Source organism: Hydra viridissima, unplaced genomic scaffold, assembly GCF_058129835.1.
Source record: "Hydra viridissima isolate aposymbiotic clone 2 unplaced genomic scaffold, HvirCarnegie_v1 scaffold_2, whole genome shotgun sequence".
Taxonomy (NCBI): domain Eukaryota; kingdom Metazoa; phylum Cnidaria; class Hydrozoa; order Anthoathecata; family Hydridae; genus Hydra; species Hydra viridissima.
This window is the reverse complement of record NW_028324301.1, coordinates 6,507,840-6,530,604: the sequence shown is the minus strand read 5'-3', so window position 1 is coordinate 6,530,604 and position 22,765 is coordinate 6,507,840. Positions and strand designations below refer to the sequence as shown.

At 30.8% G+C, this 22,765-nt stretch overlaps 1 protein-coding gene and 1 long non-coding RNA gene across 11 annotated transcripts; one reads left to right on the top strand and one right to left on the bottom strand.

Moving 5' to 3' along the window:
• Positions 1-1,035: 1,035 nt before the first annotated feature.
• On the bottom strand, positions 1,036-10,800 carry LOC145191584 (alpha-1A adrenergic receptor-like). Of its 10 annotated transcripts, XM_090079758.1 has the most exons (4): positions 6,281-6,323; positions 5,955-6,028; positions 4,288-5,637; positions 3,258-3,325 (listed from the first exon to the last, which is right to left on the bottom strand). In XM_090079758.1, exons 3-4 carry the CDS (start codon positions 5,605-5,607, stop codon positions 3,293-3,295), a joined length of 1,353 nt encoding a protein of 450 aa, XP_089935884.1. In that variant the 5' UTR covers positions 5,608-5,637; positions 5,955-6,028; positions 6,281-6,323; the 3' UTR covers positions 3,258-3,292. The 10 variants fall into 10 exon arrangements, 9 of the variants coding, with proteins under 9 accessions (XP_089935879.1, XP_089935878.1, XP_089935886.1 ...); XM_090079753.1 differs by lacking the exons at positions 3,258-3,325; positions 5,955-6,028; positions 6,281-6,323 and adding exons at positions 1,036-1,139; positions 6,352-6,705; XM_090079752.1 differs by lacking the exons at positions 5,955-6,028; positions 6,281-6,323 and adding an exon at positions 6,352-6,705 and having other exon boundaries at positions 3,094-3,279.
• Positions 10,697-13,285, top strand: LOC149891695 (uncharacterized). Its single transcript, XR_016450094.1, has 3 exons — positions 10,697-10,801; positions 11,123-11,242; positions 13,068-13,285. It is a non-coding gene; the product is annotated as an uncharacterized LOC149891695 (long non-coding RNA).
• Positions 13,286-22,765: the final 9,480 nt, after the last annotated feature.

Below are 22,765 nucleotides of genomic sequence, written 5' to 3'. Positions count from 1 at the left end.
AAAATAATATTTTTCTAAGATGTTTAATCATATTTAGTCATAATTTCATCTATCAGAAATATGGAGCTAAACACCAAACCCTGAGAAAAAGCCCCAAACTAAGATATTTTCGCCTCTATATTTTGTGGTCTTTTTAGTGTATGATTGGTTAAAGATTGATTTTTGCGACAAATTTTTTCCCGCCGTTAGCAAATAACATAAACTTGCTATCATCACTAGACAAAATTCTTATCCCAACTTAAATTGCAAACTTTTCGCGCAGTTGTAAATGTTTCGTTCTTAACTACGGTAAGTTGCAAGGTAAACAAATTTTTAAATCCACAAATGGTCTTTTTATTCTCCACCGCGACACACCTTTGATCCAGTCTACTAAAATTTTAGATATTGAAACAAAAGGATTTATCTTAGCTTGACCTAAACTTGTCTATCCAATTGTTCTGATGTTTTTCTTGGTCTGCCTCTTTTTTCTTCTTTATCTTGATATTTAATAGCACTTTGTACCCATTCCCAAAAAATACTGAATTGTTTTTCCTATTTCTCTATATTAAAATTCATCATTCTTCGTCTAAAAAATGTTACGTTAATCAACAGATCATTTTTTTTTTCTGCCCTTTTGTTAAAGTTTAGAACAAAAATAATTAAAATATTTTGATGAAATCATACATATAAATAGCACACTACTTGTCATAAAACAAGTTCAAACAAGTGGTGTGCTATTTATAGATATGCAAACATATTTTTAGGGATTTTTTTATGTCAACAAGATTGTAAGTGTATTTTTTTACACATCAGTTTCAAGTTAATTTGTCATAAAAATTAAAATATTTGCATGACTTTTGCTTATTTGGAAACAAATACTGCATTTTTTAAATTGCTTATGAAGTTATAAATTATTTTTATGAATATTTCAAAAATTGATAAGAACATAATAATTTTATAACATTACAAGTGTATTTATTTATTTATTTTTTGCACAATCTATGGAAAAAGGAGCGATATGTCATACATTACCGAAACCTTAAGATTTGTTTAACTTTGCAATACATCTACATCGACAGCTTGCTGTTCCAGATTGAGATTAAAGATATATACAAAAAACAGATAGGAGTATACAATCATCATAAGATCAGTCTTTGTTCCTGGAAATAAAAATATGAGTTAGTCCCAACGTTTACACATAGGTACCGTGGGCCACTGCTCCCATGCATGAATAAAAAATCAACTGTCCCCAAAACCCTTATGTAAAATTTGGTGTTCCCAAATCAAATCGACCCTTGAAAACAAAGTAGTCCTAAATTCTCCTTTTCGCAATCGGCGATTTAAAAATTGTCATAAAAAAATCAAAATTGTAAATATCTGCTTTTTTAAATTAATTTTTTTTTTTTTTAGAAATACTATGTACCTTTGTATTGTTTTGAAAAATGCCCGAAGGAAGTCTATTTTCATGTTAAAATAACGTTTTATTTTTTGGTTAGAAAATAGTTTCACACAATTGAAACAACATTGATAATTTATTGTCCCGGAAATTTTTATCCTGAGCGTTGTCAAACTTTTGAACGTAGAAGCAACGTTTATTTCTATTATGAAACGCATCGATATTTGGTTGAAGCTTCAATATTGATAATGGCAACGTAGCGATGACGTCAAAATTATAAACAAAGAATTTTTTTAGTTACAAACATAACTTAATTATTCATTAATTTCATAAATTATTCATAATTTTGAAAGCAATTTTTTTATTAGTTGTTTTGTGACTTCTAAAACAAGAATTTTATGCGAAGATTGAGTATAAAGTATAAATTGTCGTCAGAAGAGCCCCCATGGAGCATTCATGTTGACTGCAAATCCTTAATCGTAATAAAAAAGCAGCGATAGAGATCCTCCCAATTTTGGACCTCCTAATAACTTTCAAAAAGGATAATTAGTTTTATAACTTTAGCGATTTGGTGATCTCGCCTGTTTCTGCAAAAAAAAAAAAAAAAAATTACAAATAGTTCTCTTGCTATTACTTTCTTTTTCTTACATATTTTTTCTTATATTTTTTTTTCTTATATTTTTTTTCTTATATATTTTTTTCTTATATTTTTTTTTCTTATATTTTTTTTCTTATATTTTTTTTCTTATATTTTTTTCTTATTTACTGTGAGGAAAGTAAACAAAAAAATTTCTTTTTTAAATCGAACGATGAAAAGTGCGATGCAACCAAATCATGAAAAATTGCATGAAAAGTAAAACAGCCACATTTAACATCAAAATTTTTTTCGCAATAACTAGAAATTATATCTACACTAAATAAAGTAACAATAGTTCAATTTTTAACGTTCACGAGAATACTGTAATTATACTGTAATTGTTTTTTGGTTTTTACTAACAAATTGAGATCAGAGTTAAACGTTATTTAAAAGATAAATGGCAAAACATGCTCGGAGAGTCGTCACTCAGAGGTCGAAACAAAATCACTAAAGAACATTTTAAATAAAAACAATTGTCGGTGCCGGTGAACAACTCTTGATTTAAAATCTTAGAAGCAGATACTTAGAAAAAGAAGGGTCGAGAAAAGATGGGTTGAGAAAATCTTACGCGTAGAAGAAAAGGTAGAAAGGGAAAAAAAGGAAATTTTAAAAGAGAAGAAGAAAAATTTTTTTAAGATGTTAAGAATAGTTCCAATATAAGAAAACATTTTTGGGCATGATTTCTGAAGATTTTAGAAGAGGATATTTTTGAATGAGATTCAATTACGCGTTGCTATTTGTATTTGCAAAGTGTAAAAAGAATATATTTTTAGAATTATTATTATTATTATTATTATTATTATTATTATTATTATTATTATTATTATTATTATTATTATTATTATTATTATTATTATTATTATTATTATTATTATTATTATTATTATTATTATTATTATTATTATTATTATTATTATTATTATTATTATTATTATTATTATTATTATTATTATTATTATTATTATTATTATTATTATTATTATTATTATTATTATTATTATTATTATTATTTACATTTGAGTTATACATTTGAGAGTATTTAAAAAAATCATATCAAAAGACGAGACCAACAGTAAGAATTATCATGACGTATCATTCGAGTTAAAAGTTTGTACATCATCATTATTATTATTTGCTTTAAGATTGAAGTGTTGAAGCTTTACGTCAATCAAAAGTATTAGAAGCCAACGATTTTACCAATACACGAGCATACATAAACCATACTCGAATACCATCAAGCAAGGCACATACACCCACCACACACACACTGTAAGGGAAAGTCAAAACAGACCAACATGAAATACCTGACAACCCTGTCAAACATAAGAAAACTGAAACTAAACAAATTACAAAACCCGATTACAAATAAACAAACAAAGAAAGAAAACAAATCGCTCACAATCTCTATGTATTTATGTATGACCAATATGGAGTTTTGATTAATGTTACAGAATACAGGTCAAATAAGCAAAACTTCTATGAAAAAAGGATAGAACCAATACTTTACATCATTTGTAAAAATATTAAAATCTGATAGCAAGCTTGATATCGACCTCTGAAACAATTAATATTTGTGAGATAAGGAATCGGCACGTTATAAACTTAATTTGATAATGACTTATATGTTTTTTATGAGGAATTTCAACTGCACAAATTCGTCAGTCGCGATAAAAGTTCTTTTTACCACGACACCGTCTTTTATTATAATATTCCAATACTATTTGATTATTGTTGAAAGATTCTGCAGTATTGATACATACATGCATACATACATACATACATACATACATACATACATACATACATACATACATACATACATACATACATACATACATACATACATACATACATACATACATACATACATACATACATACATACATACATACATACATACATACATACATACATACATACATACATACCTACCTACCTACCTACCTACCTACCTACCTACCTACCTACCTACCTACCTACCTACGTACCTACCTACCTACGTATCTACCTACGTACCTACCTACCTACCTACCTTCCTACCTGCCTAGAATCCTACCTGAATCTGTTTACATACGTAGATATGTACAAAAGTACTTATGTAAATATATTCATACTTATACCAAAATACGTATTTCAGAACTGGAATGTACTTTTAGATCAAATATAAATTTTAATAAAAATTTTTTACAATACGCTAACACATATATAAAGCTATATAAATATACAGTATATAAATTAACAACCTATTTTTATCCAAAGATGACATATATCATACCTCAGTGATTGCTGCACTGTTTAATTGTTGCCTCTCCACAAATAAACTCGTGTTCCTACGAACAGTTTTGCGTTTGTAAGTTATTCTTTGAGTAAATCTTGCGCACGCGCTCGAAAGAATAAGAAACGAACTTTGTCTTAATGAGCGCGTGAAAATGATATACGTTAAAGGATTCACGCACGATACAAGGAACGGAAGAAACATAATCATCCAATTTTGAAACCCTTTAAACTGATAGTGGGCAGCAATTTCGTACGTACTGCATATCATAAAATAACCCCAACCACAGACAAAAGGAATAGTCATTGTCATCACATTGAACGTAATCCTAATTTCTCGAAACCTAGCAGGTCGTATTGTTTTCATTGAAAGATTATCATCAACTTTGCTAATTGCAGCAATAACTTTCCTAATACTTTGTTCCATTTTCATATTCTTTAACGCTGAAACCATTATAATGCTGAAAGACGTCGTCACAAGAATTAATGGAATAAAAAAGCTGCACGATACTGCAACAAAAAAAATTATTTCTCCGTAAATCGTTGACACAACCCATACCCTTGATATTCCGAGAAAAAAGATCACAACGCAGTAAATCCATATACCTTGAATTAATCTTTTTGCTCTAAGTTCACTTAGGTAACGCGGATACCTTAAAGGTAAGGCCACTGCGATGCCTCTTTCAACACTAACAGCTGTAACGTGCAACAACGACGCAGAACCTAACATTACATCAAGCGAAGGGAACATAAACTTCTGAACACGTTCAGGTACTTTACTCATGGTACCGCTCTTGTATAAACTATGGAATAGCAACATCTCTAAAATAACGAACAAATCAGCTACAGCCAAGTTGCACATAAAATAACCAGTTGAGTTTTGCATCTTTTTTACTTTGTAAACAGTCGTCAAAATAAGTAGGTTGGCCAGCAATCCTATCGGCGATAACAAAGAAACTAAAATGTATGTTAGTGTATTAAAAAATGGATCTTCAGCAGACTCAATCTTCATCCAAGGTGCACAAAATTCGTTATAGAATTCCTCTTCATCGGGTCTATTATTCTTAGACATCAACCGACATACTTGAACAATACGACTATGATTTATTACATTATTTACAGAGTCGAACGTTTTGTTTAGAACTATTGTAGGTATGGGACTGCAGCATAAATTTTGAAACTGTGTCAAAAGTGTGCTTGCGTTAGGGTTGCTATGAACAAAACTACAAATTTCTGGAAGAATAACACTGATAATCGAGGAAGAAATCTTCGGACCTTTAAACTCATTTATAAGTTTTTCGCAAGTAGTGTTACTCATCATGAGTTCTTGAAGCGAAAGGTCCAATGAAATCTTAAAGAAATTAAACAAAAAAATCAACTTTTCTGATTCATATATTTTCTAATTTTTTAAAATTTCAATGTATTGAAGAATTCTCTATTCTTGTACGAGCTCATAACTTTCAGGCTGTTTAAAAATAATACAAACACATAAACAATGCATCAGGATTAATTTTAAAACCACTTCACTGAATCGTATTATTTTTATTCAAAAAGTATTAATTAATCGAGTCGTATTAAGTTATTAGTTTATATAGTTCAACTTAGCGCTCAATTTTTCTATTAATATCCTGAATAAATACAGATAAGAAAAGCAATCTATGAACCAACCTAATTACGTTTGTTGATGTCGATTATTTGTGCAACTGCATTGTGATTTAAATGAAGAAGAAAAAATACCAATCCTAAACAAATTTGTGCCTAATAACTTTTGTAACAAATTTCTTATTGAGCAATACCTATAATACCTTAAATAATCTGTTTTGTTGATGAACCTTATATTAGCTAAGGTTATAAAATGCTGTAAAATAATAAGGCATTCATTAAGTGCGTATAAGTGGAGTCTAATAGAGAATAATGAACAATATAAAAGCTCTTTTGAGAATCGTTATAACAATCTCTCATTAAAGAATGTAATAAAGTTGATTGGTTCTTACTTTCCTTTTGTTTTTCTCATCATTTTCCTAACTAAATATGTTTCCATTTAAAAAAAAACAACAAAAAAAACCTGTTTTAACATTAAATTCGCCATCAAAATGTCGTATTATTTTACATCCGCTTGTTGTAAGTCTATTTGTAAACTTGAATTCAAAATAATTAGAAAAATCCTGGACCGATTAACGTGCTGCCTAGATTTTCTATTTTTACCTCTAATCTTGTAACATTTTTATGTAATAAGATTAGAACAAATAGCTCTTCTGTAAAAACAATGGATTCTCACCTTAATCTTTTTAAACCTTTTAAGTTATCTATATTTAAAAACTTGGTAGTAATCTGCCATGTTATTGTTCGTATTTGTTGTTGCGTAATCTGCTTATTTAAATTGCTATCCGAATAAGAATATTCGTTCGGCCCATAAAAACATGTCACACGACGTATACAAGCATGTATTTGGCATTTGTATATATATATATATATATATATATATATATATATATATATATATATATATATATATATATATATATATATATATATAAATTGTTGCGAGTGTTAGTTTAATAGTAAAGAATTAACTTGAGTATTTGGAAAAAGGCAAACTATCCCCCTACCTTCTAAAAAACAAAAATAGTTTTAATTTTTCACAAAATTATATATATTTTTAAATCAGGGGCTAACATGGAATGGAGTGGAAGGTTCACTTGCTCCTTCATGATTTTCAACAAGTTTTTTGATTCTTGAACAAACAGCAATTTTTGCCATTAAAAATTTTTTTAAATCTATAACTCAAATTTGACAATCGCGGGGCAAGAAATATTTTGTATTCCGTTTTTGTTTCCCATTTTAAACGTTAGAAAAAAGTTTTTGATTTTTTTCTAAAAGTAAAAATTACTTAAAATTATAGCTTTACTTTTTAAAGAAATAATAACTTATGCTTTAAATAATTTATATTTAAACAAATTATTTATTAAAAAATAATGATAAAATGATAAAATATATTTTAAAAGTAATCATTACTTACTAAAATTGATAACTCATTTTCTCCCAACGTTTAAAATGGTAGATAGAACAAAATAATTCCAACCTCGCGAAATATTAATTTAGAAATCACTTATCTTTATTATTTTGTTTCTGTTTTTTCTGTTTCGAGTATAAAGTGGTTATAAAGAACTACTTTTGTCTTCGTGTTTCATCCCTTGAACCACTATTATTTGAACAACCTCGCATCACATGTACCAGAGTTAGATAGAATTTGGTTCTATAAATACCCTTTTTAAAGGGTCCGTTGATTTCATACCATACAAAACTAATTTTAAATTGATAAACAACGCCTATTTGATTTTATTATTATTTCAAAAAATCTTATTTCTACAATATTAAAAGTAATATATTTATTTTTATGAACACAATTTTTTTTTTTTTTTTCTTTAAACTTTACTGAAAGTTATTTTTATCAAAAGTGTCCCAAAATTTCTGTTTTCATCATTTTCAAGCAGCCATTTTTCTTAAGAAAAATTGTTTTTAACTGGTTGACGAAGTATACGAGCTTTCTTAAAAACATGAGCAGGTTATTTCTCCAAACGCCGTTTAAAGTAAACATCATCGGCGGATCTTGGATTATTTTTATTAAGTCCAAAATTTCTTTAATTCTCTTATTTTCGCGAGAAGCTTTGATTGGCTGTTGAAGAGTTATTGAAATATTCCAGTTAGTCTTACGAAGAAAATGATTTTATTAAATTTCGAATTATCTTACCCTTGCAAACTGATATTAAAAAGTCATCTGAAAACCGAGGGAAAAGCTTTCTCCAAAAAAAAGGGCACTAGTACACCATAGCTGGATGCGCCCCTCACAATTTAACTTAATTCATTTAAAGAAATTTTTTAAACTTTTTAAGTGAAAAAAATTCTTTTATGAACTTCATACTATTAATTGTGCCCTCAAAGTAAATTATTTTTCAAAAATAATACAAAAACATATCACGAAACCTTTGAAAAAGGAAAATCTAATGAGACCTCTCTAATGAGAGTGAGGGGGAGCGGGGGGAACCCATATATTTAATGTTTTAGCATTTAAACTGTTTATCATGTGAAAGCCGTTCAGGTTTGCTTATGAAAAGGTAAAAACTATCGTAAACTTTTTTTTACTACACAAAAAAACTAAAATACGGTTTCATAAATGGATTTTGAAGCTCATTGTTTTCTCTGAAATATTTCTCCAGGACATTTTTGAAACATTTTTATAAAACACGTTGAAATGAAATCTATTAGATAAAATACCGCCAACTTTAAGGTGTAATTTATTACACTTGCTCCCGCATAATTAATATTCGATCAAGCGATTTCAAAATAATATGAAAGGTCATACTTTACCTGAAAGTTACTGTTTTTCCATTATACTGAGCAAGCATTTAATATGTAAAAAGATGTTTGCTGAAGATTTATTAAAACTATTACATAATATTGGTACGCATGCGTAAACCAAAATGCGCTATTTGGACAAACGCGCATTAAGGAGTTTTGTTTTAGCTGTTTGTTGTAGAATTACTTAAGGAATTTAAAAGCTACCAGAAAGGCAAATATGATATTTAAATGAATGAATTATTGTTAATGGTTAAAACTTTAATATTCTCTTTAATTTTTCTCTTCAGCCTACGCATTCTTTGCTGTTTTTAAATAACTAATTTGTATTGCTGATTAATAACAATATTTTATTAATCAACTTTTTCGCATTAATAACCATATGTTTAGAATTAATGTTAAATTCTTTGTTCCAATGCATATTGTGCTGACGCGCTCTTTTTAAGAGTGCGCATGCGTACTCTTTTATACAACCATGTGAATCATTTAATCATAAAGTCAAACGGTACAACAAAGTTCTAAAAGTTGCGCTGTTCTTTATAAGCGTTTACATCAAGTAAATTAATTTATAGCGATTTAAAAACTATTTAAATACGAGTGTTTTATCACAAAAATCAGTACAAAAAATAGCAAATGTGTTTTAACCCATATGAACAAAACAAAAAATCACAAATAAAACGAAAAATCCAAGTTTTTGTCATAAAAATTTACTTACGGGTGGCGACTCGATTAACCAGGCTTCTTTAAAATAGGTCCTCAATAGGATTTTTCTTACGTTATCGCCTCAGTTATCCAGTGTTAAAAAATGAGGCGCAAAAAAAAAAAGGCAACAAAAACAAAGTAATTTTATTTTTACCCGTTATGAAAAGATACAAACTTCTTAAAATCGAAGAAAGTCAAAAATCCTATTAATTATTATCGATAAAATAAAAAAAAAAAGAGGAAAAATTAGTGAGCGCAAAGCTACTCATTATGGTATAGTGATGAATTGACAGCTACTAGCGTTTTTGTGACAGCGATGCGCGTTTTGTTTCGTACCATTCCTTAAAGTCTTCGCGTAAATTCTTTTGTATAGTCAACATTAAAAAAGATTCTGCAGTCCGTAAATTAGTGCGAAAGCAGCAGCCCGTTGTAGTTAGTTCAGTGAAGTGCATAATGTCAACGTTTTTTTTTTACTAACGCCCTTCGTCTATACGCCGATACCATATTCTGGTTTAAGTAGGACTGCAGATTGGCTGAAACTTTTTGTAGATTTGTAAAAACGAAAAGACGTTTAAAACACGATGCTAAACACGTGTTTATAGGATGCTAGTACAGGTTCTGCTGGAATATGAGACTCACCTTAAACGTTTTAACAAAACGCAAAACGCAACTCAGACACATTTTATAACGTTTCATGCTTGCGAACTTGAAAACGAACTTGAACAAAAAAAACTTGTTTTTTGTCTACTTACTGGTTGACGAAACTGTAGCGCAAAAGGTAAAGATCAAGTGATTAAAATTTAAGACTTTAGTTCTGCTTATATGCATTTGAAATAGAAAAATACTATGACGTTTTTCTAGGAACATAGGCTGAGTTTAAGAAGAAATAAAAATTGGTTTTAATGCAACTTCCTTATAGTAATTAGTTGTAAAAGCGTTGGTAGAATTTTTAAAAATTCCTAAATAATTAATTTCATCTAATTTCTATTCGTTATTTATAAATGTCGTGTTCTTAAAAGTATTTTTTTTTAAAATTTTCTCATGAAATTTTAAACAAAACTCGGTGACAACAGACAAAAAAGAACAATAGACGAACAAACATCAACGATAAAAAGTAAAGTTAACTGAAGTCATCAGATTCGAAAAACGAATCAAATAGTTTTATGTAACAGTTTTAGCATTGATTTTAAGTGCTAAACTAGACTTTTATAAGTTTATAAAAAAAAAAAAAAACTACTCCGTGTTTTACGTTATAAACAGCGAGAACTAATAAAACTTTTAAACCGTTTGCATTCAAATAAAATTCACAAAAACCAACCGTTAAGTTTATCTTGCAATCTTCAATTCGTCGTACAAAAGAAGCTCCAAAAATTTTTTTAGCTCTTGAAAAAAAACAAGTAAAAAAACAGAAAAAACTGATGATGAGAACATGTACTTAAACAAAACCGATGTAAAATGTAAGTTAAGCTACTGACATTTATCAAGTGGTACATATTTTTCAAGATAAGTAGAAAGTACTTGAAAAATCTTTATTAGTTTTTGCATGTTTGTTTGGATAACAAACTCGAATTTAAAATTAGCATATAAAAATAAATCAAAATAAAATTGTAGTCAAAACTCAAAAATATTGTTAAGGTGGGGCGAATTGTTATTGATTGCGTTTTTTGTTGAAATGTATTTTACTGCAAAAATTAATATACTATAAAAATGAGCAAATGCAGTTATACGATCTATAGCAGTTATACGAGCATATTAAAAATTATTGTTTTTGCATTTAGTAAATGCTTTTCACGAGAGGTTTTACGAAATAAAACTTTGGGGGCGTATACACGTTATTCAATTGTTTTAAATAACTAAATGTTGATATTGGAAACAACAACAACATGATTGTGCAACGGGTAATTTTAATAATTATTGGGATTTTCTAAATAATCTTGTGTAACTTTTTTTTTCGGTTATTGGAAACTGCTAATAGTCACTAATATATGATTGGTACAAATTGTTATCTGAGTAACAGTGCAATAAGGATTTATTGAAGAAGTTCTATTTTCACTCACTGGTAAATATCTATCAAAATTACGGATCTTCTGAAATTTTTCCAAAAAAAAAAAAAAAAAAAAGGTATCACTCTTTTTGATATCAAAAACACGACTGACCCATAAATCATCAATCGTTGGGGGAGGGGATGGGACTCAAATCATTTTGAAGGGGTTGAAGGCTTCCTCTCCCAAGGCCTCGGATTAAAATGCCATTGAAACATAAAATAAAGTTGCTGTTAAATTGTAACGAGCCGAAAGCAATTCTTGAAGAAAAGTTTATAAGAAAAAAGTAAAAAGAAAAAACGAAAATCAAAGTAAAATGCCGCGTATGTAGAAATCCATGAAAAGCAATTCTAACCTAAAATTGAAGAAGAATAAAAACCCACCGTAACCTTAATATTCGTCATTTTTTCAATAACATTAGCGCTGTTACTTCAAGTGTTGTAACAAATTGATATGGTTTTCACGCTTGCTATGATTAAATTTAAAATAGGATGTCGAATGGGACTTTAATGCACACTTAATAGTAAATTTTAGAAACATATATTTATTATTGGACATCTCTCATACATATACACACACATAAATACACACACATACATACATACATACATACATACATACATACATACATACATACATACATACATACATACATACATACATACATACATACATACATACATACATACATACATACATACATACATACATACATACATACATACATACATACATACATACATACATACATACATACATACATACATACATACATACATACATACATACATACATACATACATACATACATACATACATACATACATACATACATACATACATACATACATACATACATACATACATACATACATACATACATACATACATACATACATACATACATACATACATACATACATACATACATACATACATACATACATATATGTATGTATGTATGTATTGATACTTTCTAAACGGAACTGAGAAGTTTGATCAAAGAAAATCTGTTAAAAATGTAAATCACAGAATCCTTTGAAGAATAACACTTGTCTTCATTTTTTTCAAAAGTAAATTATGAGCGTCATATTATTATTGATATTATCATTGATAGGCCAACAAATTAAAAGCTCACAGTGATCTTTTATATTTATTTTTTGCTACTTTGTTTTTATGTGAGTTTGAAATTCTTGTTTATTTGAAAGAGAGCTCTTGTACGCGACAAGAGTTGTTTTTCAAATAAAATATTAAAAATTTTAATATGGACGCCATAAGCATTAACATCAAGCTTCCTTCTTCGAACTTAAGTATGAGAAAAATATATAAAAAAGATTGAAAAGTCCCTAAACAAAGTAACATTGAACAATTAATTTCACAAATACCTTACTGAATACAAAGATTTCTATAATTATGTATTTTCAGTAACTAACAATAAATTTAAAAGTCTTATCTACAAAGTTTGTATTTTGTAAATAACTTGTAATACTTTATTAATAGAGTAGTTTTGTCTAGTGACTTTGACTCAAGTTTTATTACTTATTGTTATCATTTCTTTAATTGCTTATCATTTTTTATCTTTTTTTATTGAATAAAATTTTCTTCTAACTTTGGCATGAAACAAACAACTTTTATTGATTTTTATTATTGAGATTTTTCAGGAGAGCTCTTCTTTATTTAGAGCTCTCTACGCCACATTTTTGATGGCTCGATAAAGAACACACTCAACTTGTCAAGTTGTCATAAAAAAAAATATTTAGCTTACAGCTGGCGACGCATGGAAAAGATTTCCGAAAATTTTCAAAAGATTAATGACAATAGAAAATTCATTCACAGACCCCCTACAAAACTTCGGGGGACAATTGTAACCCTACTTTTTTACAAATGAATTTTTGAATTTTGAATAAATTGATAAGCTCTGAATTAAAAAGAAGTTTCCTCACTTAAAAAGCGTGGTTTATCTCTCTAAGAATTTTTGTGATGCAATTTTTTTAATAGCCAACAATTGTAAATAAAAGATTTTAAAATAACCAGTTTGTTTCCATAGTAACAGCTAGTTTTACTTCCATAAAAAGTAATCTTTTGAGTTTTTAGAAAACAACGTCCGAAGTATAAAAGCTTTGACTGATAGGTCATTATGCTTATTTATTTTAATCTTTCTTATCAAATAATTTTTTCTCCTAATTCTGGTCCCTTTTTTTTTCTTTAAAAAAAAAAAAAAAAATACTAAAAAGCTTAAATAACAAAACTTATAATTTCTTTGTTTATTTAAATTAAAAGTTTGCTTGAACCTTTTAAATAAAAAAAAAAAAAAAAAAAAAAAAAAAAAAAATTCAAATGTGTTGGAGTTAATAATCAACAAAATTGGATATTTTTAAAAAGTTTTATGTGATAGAATACTTCAATATTTACGGGAATATCTAAGGGAATATTTACAGGAAGATTACATAGCATTTTAAAGTATTAAAAGATATTTTAATATTACCAAATATATGTAATAAATACCAGCAAAATAAATAACGAAACAAACCTCAACATTATAAATTTTGAATTGATCGGTTTCATGAAAGATAAAATTTTAAAATTAGCCCCGGTTAATTTACTACTCAAGCGATTGGTGGGCCCTGGTTCTTACTAAAAATTCATTTTTCGCAGATCAGCCAGGGAGAGATGGTGTCTTCTGTGAAACAATCTGATGTTTCTGTGATGGTGTGGAGCTAGCTTGACGACGTATTTGGTAATATTCTCAAAATTAATAGAATAACGAAGAAAGATAGGTAGTAATATAGGTTTTAAATTTTAATAACTGTAACAACTTTTGTCGTTTATAAAACTATTATTTACTTCCATAAATATTCTTTAAATATTGCTAAATAAATAAATATGGGGGGAATGATACGTTTCAGCAATATTATGCACACCTATTTTTAAAACAATAGCAGTAGCCAGTAAAAGGCGGAAGTTCTTTTTAACTATAATTTCTATACAATTTATATAAAAATAAGAAATTACTATAAGTAAAGTTTTTTGTTAAAGAACTGAACTCGATATTTAACAAAGATAATTTAATTTAAAGAAATGTAAATTATCAAATGAAAAATCAAATGTTTTTTTGGGCCTTGTTTTGTATTTGCCCTTGTTTTGTATTGCAGCTTAGCAGCAATGAGGCATAAATAATTAATCTTCGTCATCTTACTAAGGGAATAGCATACTATGCTTTCTATCACCTCATAATTTACATTGATTTTTATGTTTTGAATAAAGAAACTTTTTTATCGTCTTTCTTACGGATTTCTGACTTAATCGGTTCTTCTAAAAACACTTGTTTGGATATTGTTATGAGCACCCATTTATTAGCATTTAAAATGAAAACAATTTTTATTTTTAGTTTTTTTTTTTCTATTTGAAAAATTGGTCCAATGCCGCTAGACAAAAATTAACTCCATATCATAATTTAACTGTTAAATGCGAATATTAAATACTAATGTTAAATTTTAACATTCGCATATATCCTCCGTTTTAGTTAAAAAGTTTTAATTATTGACTGTAATTTTATTTGCTTTTTACAAGCGATTGAATAGTTTTTGTTAAGTACGATTATTTACAAATAACTGTGCTTAAAAAAAGCTTTAAGCAAATAGCTTACTTTTAACAAACAGCCCGTTTTAAAAATTAGTTATTTTATAGTTTTAGTTTACTAAAGCTTCGTTCTTCTTCGTTCAAAAAAAATTTGTTCAAAATACAAATGTTGGAAAAATTAGGTGTTATGATTGTTAATTAAGAAAGCTAATACACCACCGAGTATTTAATTATGTTCCATCTCCTCCTAATCTGAAAGTCTAGTATTTAATCACTGTACACTTTCATCATATTCAACTTGTGATGGTTTTAGAATCAAAGAAACTGAAAAGAAATAAAAAAAATTGATGAAACACTTATTTTAGACAAAACAGGGAGAAAAACTTTAGTTTTGAAACAGCGATCTAGATCTTCCTGGTACTCTTCCCCAGTACTCTTTTTATCTAGTAAACATTTTCTTTTCAAGATACTCGTTTGTGCTACAAACATTGTGATGAACTTATCAAACCAGAATTAGGCTCGATGGCTTCGTTACCACGTTTGCAAGAAAAAATTCAACTTCTTGTTTTAAAGTGCTCTTGTTTTAAAGTGCTTGTTTTAAAATGCTTCATCACTACGCATTTTTTCAACATTGATTTGTTGAGCAGCATACTCGATATTAATTTGATTTTACAGTATATAGTACTCAAAATTGCACTTTTTTTAGGTCGTTTATCTAAGTAACTATATAAAATTAGTTATTTTATAAATTTAGTTAATTAGATTTTTCCACTCAAGTTAGCTTACAATTTTTTCCCGACACTTTTCTGAACTATTTTCTTGTCATTTGTAATATTTTGAATCTCGAAAAAAAAAGATTCTTTTTTATTTTTACCAATGATTTTGAAGAAGAAATTTTGTTATTCCAATCGCTTTCTTGCGTTTCTTAATAAAATAAAAAATAAAGTTAAGATTTCCCCTGTTGCCCCCGTGAACTCGGAGCTATGATGCTCATAGGCTCCGAGTTCACGGGGGCAACAGGGGCAGTGGAGTTCTGGGACAAAACTTTTTTTGAGCATAAAGTGAGCATGAAATTTTAAATTGCGTGATAAGGTGCAATTAAAAATTTTTGTGTAATTGTTTAATTTTTCTTTCATTTTGTCTTTGTTGAAAATCTTCGTGTTCTTTTTTGTATAGTTGTATATTTTGTAATATTTCATTGAATTTCCAGTTGTGGTGAATGACGTTTTTTCATTTTGTCTGTGATGAAGAAGACGTGAGTGACCATTCTGTTTAATTGAGGATTAAATTTTTGAATGGAAATAGTTTTTCGTGAGAAGGTGCAACAACTCATTGTTTTTAAATGTGCCAAGAATTTCTTTAAAATTAAATTTAAAAAGGGGATGCTTGAAAATGGGGAGTTGGGTCCGAGAAGCAATCCGGAGCCGACAGATTCGTATCCTTTTCCGCTTTTTACATCTCTGACTGAACTTCCTTTCACCCATGGTGTCAAAAACAGTCCGTCATCTCTCAGAGTTTTCATTTTCATTCCGTTTCCATTTCTTTTGACGTAAACGACGCCTCTTCCTGAAATTTTATCAATCACAGTGGACCCAATCGAAGAGGCAGCGCCGCCGAGCAAACCAGTGGCAAGTACTGGAGCTGCTCGCGCTGCAAGCATGCCGATTAAAGGCAAAAGAGCTCCAAGAAATCCTCCTTTCACTTTCGAATTGTATTCCACCTGAGTTTTGCTCATTTTAATGGTCACTCCAACTCCTTGACGGAAAGCGTTCGCAATTTTTTGATGTTGTCTTTCCGTTACAAACAAAACGTCTTTTCCGTTAAAATCGTCTTTTGAAAGCCTGATGCTCACTGGCTTTCCTTCCATCATGGATTTTTTTATTTTGTCGGCCTGTCTCTAAGACACATTCACTTTAACACTGAAATATCTGCTTATTTTTTTTAGCGTAGGAAAAATATTTTCACTTCTCGAATGTGATATCGGATCGTGATGTCTTCCCCTCGAAATTCGATTAAATTTCCGTTTTGATCGATGATGCGAGTGATCATCGAGGAAATTTCTCTCAATTTGGCAGGAAGATAAACCAAATGGCTAGGTCTTTCAATGATTTTAAAACCTGGACCAACATCGGGGTAAAAGGAGTAAATGCAATTTAGTTGGGAACCATTGATGTACGCCAATCAAATGGCGTTGTTGACAATTCTGATCGTGTTGACGCTAGAAATTCTGACAATGTCATCGGACTCGTATTCAGAATTGGAATCCAACTGTCTTTTCGTAAATCTCAAAACTGACGCGATGCTGTTTTCCACGTTCAAGTCCATTAAATAATTCAAACCGAGTTTGATGGTTGATTTTGAAGTATTTTGATTGGATCCGATTTTGATGTTTTCCGGTTAGTAGCTGATTTTATTTCTAGCGACGTAGCTTGCACTTTGTGACGCGTAACTTTTTATCGTGTTTGAGACGGACTTTTGCAAGTAATTGTTAATGTCGATGATGTCGTAACTCCCTTCTGGAATGACGATGTTTTCCCAATTGACTCCATTGTTCATGCTGTACCTGAAAGAATTGTTTTTGCTGGTGATGTTTGGAAAGCTGTTGTAAGTCTCCAGACCGAGAAAAGCCATTTCATAATTTTTCCCTTTTTCAAAAACGAGTTTTTCCAAAAAATTAGTTGTCATCACGTTGGAATTTCCATCCACGTCGATGATTATGCCTGACATTTTTTAATACGCGCCATTTTTTTAAATTGTCTTTTTTGGAAAGAGACAATTTAAAAAAATGGCGCGTATTAAAAAATGCGGTGATTGACTTGTCCTCCAAAAAGGATCATGGATATTTTCCATGATCCTTTTTGGAGGACATAAAAAATAAAATTGGTGTTTTCTCTGATGGTTTGCCTGGGAGCATGAAATAAATTTGAGCCAGGTAAAAGCAGTCCACGTTGGAATGCCTTCCTCGGATGTAGTATTTTTCGCACTTTTTTTGTTTGGTCAATTGAAAATTGTCAAAGATCATCAAATTGTTTTTGGTTGAATCGAGATCTTCAGGTTCAGGCACGTCGTCAGCTGTTTCGAAAAACTGACATGTCATCTATGTCGACATATTTTTTTGAAAGGTCTTCAATGACACATTCAGGTTTTAAATTCAATTTTTCGATTTCACTTTGTACCTTAAACAAATCGAGAATAACTCCATTTGGCAACTTCCTCTCGAACGAACTTTTCAGTATTTTGTACTCTGGCTGGAAAAGAGATTTCCCAAAAACTTGCAAATGGTTGTAATCCAGCCATCCAGGTCTTAGCAGCAAATTCAGAAGCAAAATTGTTTTTCCACGACCTGACTTTCCGATGATGATCCCTCGAATGCTTCTAGGCAAAAGCTCGTTGTTGTTCCTTTACACTGATCCACCCACGTACAAAGTCACCGACGCCAACGTGAAGAAATTCAAGGAACTTTTTACGAACAGGAAATGCAAAAGACAAATCAAGACATATTCAGAACTGAAAAAGTGCTTCGCAAAACAAAGAACAAATCATTGGTCGAATGGAAAGGATATCCAGACTCGTTCAACTCGTGAGTGGATCATAAAGAATTTTTGATCTGTTTGCAAAAAATGATTTAAAACAAAGAACAAATCATTGGTCGAATGGAAAGGATATCCAGACTCGTTCAACTCGTGAGTGGATCATAAAGAATTTTTGATCTGTTTGCAAAAAATGATTTAAAACAAAGAACAAATCATTGGTCGAATGGAAAGGATATCCAGACTCGTTCAACTCGTGAGTGGATCATAAAGAATTTTTGATCTGTTTGCAAAAAAATGATTTAAATAAATTTCTTTTTCTTGATAAAAAAGATGAATTTTGTCACGAAAATTTTTACGAGAACAAATTATCGGTCGGAGAAATTTATTCAGCAACAAAACCAATTCAGTACCAAAAGATTCCACTGTTTTATGATTACCCCTCTGGAAAAGGTCCTGTCGTTTTGAGGACTCCCGTTTTGTTTTCGCTGGGCGTTTTTGAAAGTCGCAGTTTTGAAACGAAAGAACTGAATGGATATTCCATGTCCTTTCTTGGTTTTAACGAAAAAAATGGAATGAACGAAGAAGAAAGAAAATTCATCGAGGTGACTGAAAAAATATCAAAATTTCTTTGTAAACAATTCAAGGAAATGATGCCAACTTTGAGAAAAGGAGGAAGAACGAAAAAAATCATAACGGAAGATTTGTCCATTTTGAAAAACAAATCTGAAAATCCAAACGCAACTCCCATTTTTTTGGGAAAGTTATTCACAAAGAAAAATTGGAAAAAACATTGAAGTGACTTCTTCGTTTTTCAAAAAGAAAACAAAAGACGAAAAGTGCGTCAATGAAAATAAAATGCTAGTGAAAGCAAATCCTTTTGAATACATTCAACAAAAGTGCTTCGCCATCGCCTCTTTGAAAATTGAAGGTGTTTTTATCGGAGCGCAGATCGAGTCCATTCAGGTTAAACTTTCAGAAGTCGTCATCACAAAAAATGCGCCTTCTTTTCAAAGCGTTATGGGTGACAATTTGGATTTGGGAGAAGTGGAATCTGATTTTGAGTTGTGAAATCACGTAAAATTCATGAAAATAAAATGATTTAAAAAATTTTCTTTTCATATAAAAATCCACCCTCCTCACAAGTTGTTTAAAAACAGCGCATCAGCAGAAGTCCATAGTTTGGATTTCCATTGGGGCCATTTGGAAGAAAGAATTAAAGAGTTGGAACAAAAAAATCCGAAAAACATTGTGGTAAAAAAAAAGTAGGATTACCCAACCTATTTCAACGTCAACGGACAGCACGAGATTTTTGCTCAAAAAGACATTAAATTTGTGGCTCTCTCGCACACAAAGATATCGCTGTCAGTCGGACTGAAATTAGACAAAGGCATTACAGTCGTCACTTTGATGAACAAAATCAGCGATCAATTGAATTACAGAAAAAACGATGTTGTTATTTCAGAATCTGTGGATGATTCATCATGGATGTTCACAATTACACCAATCAGGACGTCACCGTTAAAAAAGGCGAGAAACTTTGTAAAATCAATCACATCAATTCGAATTAAAAAAATTCATGACTTGGTTAAAAAGATGGAAATATTAAAAAACACAGATAAAATTTACCCAGTTCTTCCAACAGCAACGTCGGATGAAGGACACATTTATCGACTTCCAAAAATCAATGAGATCCAAAAAGAAATTGAATTGGAAAAGGAGAAAAAGATGGCGCTTAGCAAAAAGTATCATCGAGCTGGTAAAATTATTCGTTTCACAGATGATGGATTACAAGCAGCGTGTCTTGCTCTTGGCGTTGTTGGAACTGGGTTTTTGTCAACCATTGCCGCCGCTCCCGTGGCGATTGCGTGCGAGAGCGTCGCTTTGGGAGCAGGTTTTTTATCGATCGTCGGAGGACAAGTCAACAAAAAACTGATGCTGAAGGCTGAAAAGCACGAGAAATTGAAAGTTCTTTCAGAGTCAAAATTGAACACCATCAGCAACCACATTTCAAAAGCTTTAATGGATGGTGTGGTGAGCGATTCCGAGTACGAATTTATTTTGAACGAGCGTCAAAAGTTCAGGTCCCAGGAAAACGAAATCAGAACAAAGATCAAAACAAGCATTGATGAAATCACAAAAGAGTCCTTGATAAACGAAGGAAGGAATGAAGCGGTAAAAGCATTCAACCACATGTTTTAAAAAAAATTGATTTTTTAACTCAACAAAAAACATGAACGAGTTTGTGTTTTTTGTTTAAGATTTTTTTCTCCGTATTTTAAAAATGTCTTTTTGGAAAATACAAGACCCGAAAAAAAGGGATGAGATTGTTAAAAATATCATGACGAACAGAGAAAAGCTTTATCAAGAGAGCATCAACAGCAACATCTCAAATGCAAATTATTAGGCTGATTTGAGAAAGTTTTACAAACCGCTCATCGAGAGCAATGAAAGGGTGAAAAAAGAGCTGAAGAGCATCGTGGAAAGAGTGGTTAAAAGCAGCCCATTGGCTTTAACTTATCCAGAAAGTGAGACGTCTTTTCAAAGTTTCAAGAGTGTTGAAAGTTCAAAGCCGATTGAAATAATGAATTTGGAAAGAATGAATTTGGGAAGAACCGCGACTTCTTATTTGATGAATTATGCGATGAAAAAAGAAAAGTGTGACAGAGTGTTTGGAACTCATGCAAAAGATGGAAAAATGTAAATTGACAAAGAAGAAATTGTCATCGATGAAAACGACGTCATTGTTGGTGGAGAAAGGTATGTGGGAACAATAAGTCTTTGGGAGTTGATTTCAAGGTCCAAACCTGATAAAAACAAGTACAAGGATGAAGACCTTGAAAGTTACGAAAAAATCCTTATGAGCACTCGTGCGAATGAATCTGATGCAAATCCGAACAGACCAAAAGCTTCGAGAAGTGACAAATATGTCACAATCATTGCACCCATTTGGAACAGAAACAAAATTAAATTAAAGGGAAAAAAAGATCACGTAGTGATTATACTTCCGAGCGATCCGAATGCGCTTGCGCAAAGACTTGACTTGAGCATCGCCGCAGGGCATGCTGGAAATGTCGCATCGCGAAACGAAGCTGTCGCGATTTGTGACGAGCTTTTGAGGCTAGGAGAAATTAACAAAGAGGAATACAAGTCGATTCAAAAATACATTGATTCGCAATAAACCAAGGGATTTAAAAAATATTTTCTCATTTTAAAAATGCTCATTGTAAATAACAGAAGATATGTAAAAAAGCACGTCGTCGGTGAGGAAGGAATCGTGGACACGATTAAAATTTTTTTGAGAAGAATGGCGGCTTCAAACGCGTCGAGATCGTCTCTTCATTTGTTAAAAAAGGCGGCAACAAGCGAAATTGGGAGGGAGGCGATCACAGCAGCCAAGTCTGCCGGAAAAGAATTGGCCTCTTCCGCCATATTGACAGCCAAAGACGTCGCCATCGACAAAGGCAAGAAAGCGATTGAGAGGGTGTACGCAAAAACAGGGACGGTGAATCCAAACCAATTGGTCAACACGATTGTGAACGAAGCGGCAAAGACAGATCAGTATGTGCCTATTAATCCGATGGAAGAGCTGCATAAAAAATTGTTTGGTTCGTCAATTCAAGGCAAAAAGGAAAATGACGAAAAAGAATGCAGACAGAATTCAAGACCTCGTCAAAATGAAGAGTGGACTTTTGATTGCGTAAAAAACGAACTAAATTTTTTTATTTTTCATATAAAAAAATGATAAACACCGACAGATTAAGAGTTGACGAAATTCCAGAGTTTGAAAATGGAATTGAAAAAATTGATTTTTTCGAGTACCTTCCAACAAATCTCGAAATTCTTCAGGCGCAATCACTTTTGAGATTGATTGTCAGTCTGTGGAGACAGTTCCGTCAGAGGCCTACATCCTCATCGAAGGAGTTCTGAAAAAAAATGGCGGAACTGCTTACACAGCAACAGACAGCATTGCCTTGGTGAACAACGCCATAATGTATTTGTTCAGCGATATCAATTATGACTTATCAAGACAACAAGTGGAAAGAGTCATGTATCCAGGTCAAGAAACAACCATGCTTGGAATTTTGAAATACCCTTATGGATTTCAGCTTTCAGATGGGCTGAAGCAAATGTGGTACAAAAACACTTCAAACACCACTGGAAATTCAAGGTTAAACGTAAGACGAGATCACTTGTTTGCAGACACCACATCCATTGGAGCTTTTTCATTTAGAATTCCTTTGAAACACATTTTTGGTTTTTGTGAAAA

What these genes read in the sequence shown, in the direction of transcription:
- LOC145191584 (XM_090079752.1), bottom strand. Translation starts at nt 6,375, where the DNA reads ATGGCGAATTTAATGTTAAAACAG. An exon ending in CGAATTTAATGTTAAAACAG is followed by an intron (nt 5,638 to 6,351) that starts GTTTTTTTTGTT and finishes AATTTCTTTAAG; the next exon opens with ATTTCATTGGACCTTTCGCT. An exon ending in ACAGTGCAGCAATCACTGAG is followed by an intron (nt 3,280 to 4,287) that starts GTATGATATATG and finishes TTTCCCTTACAG; the next exon opens with TGTGTGTGTGGTGGGTGTAT.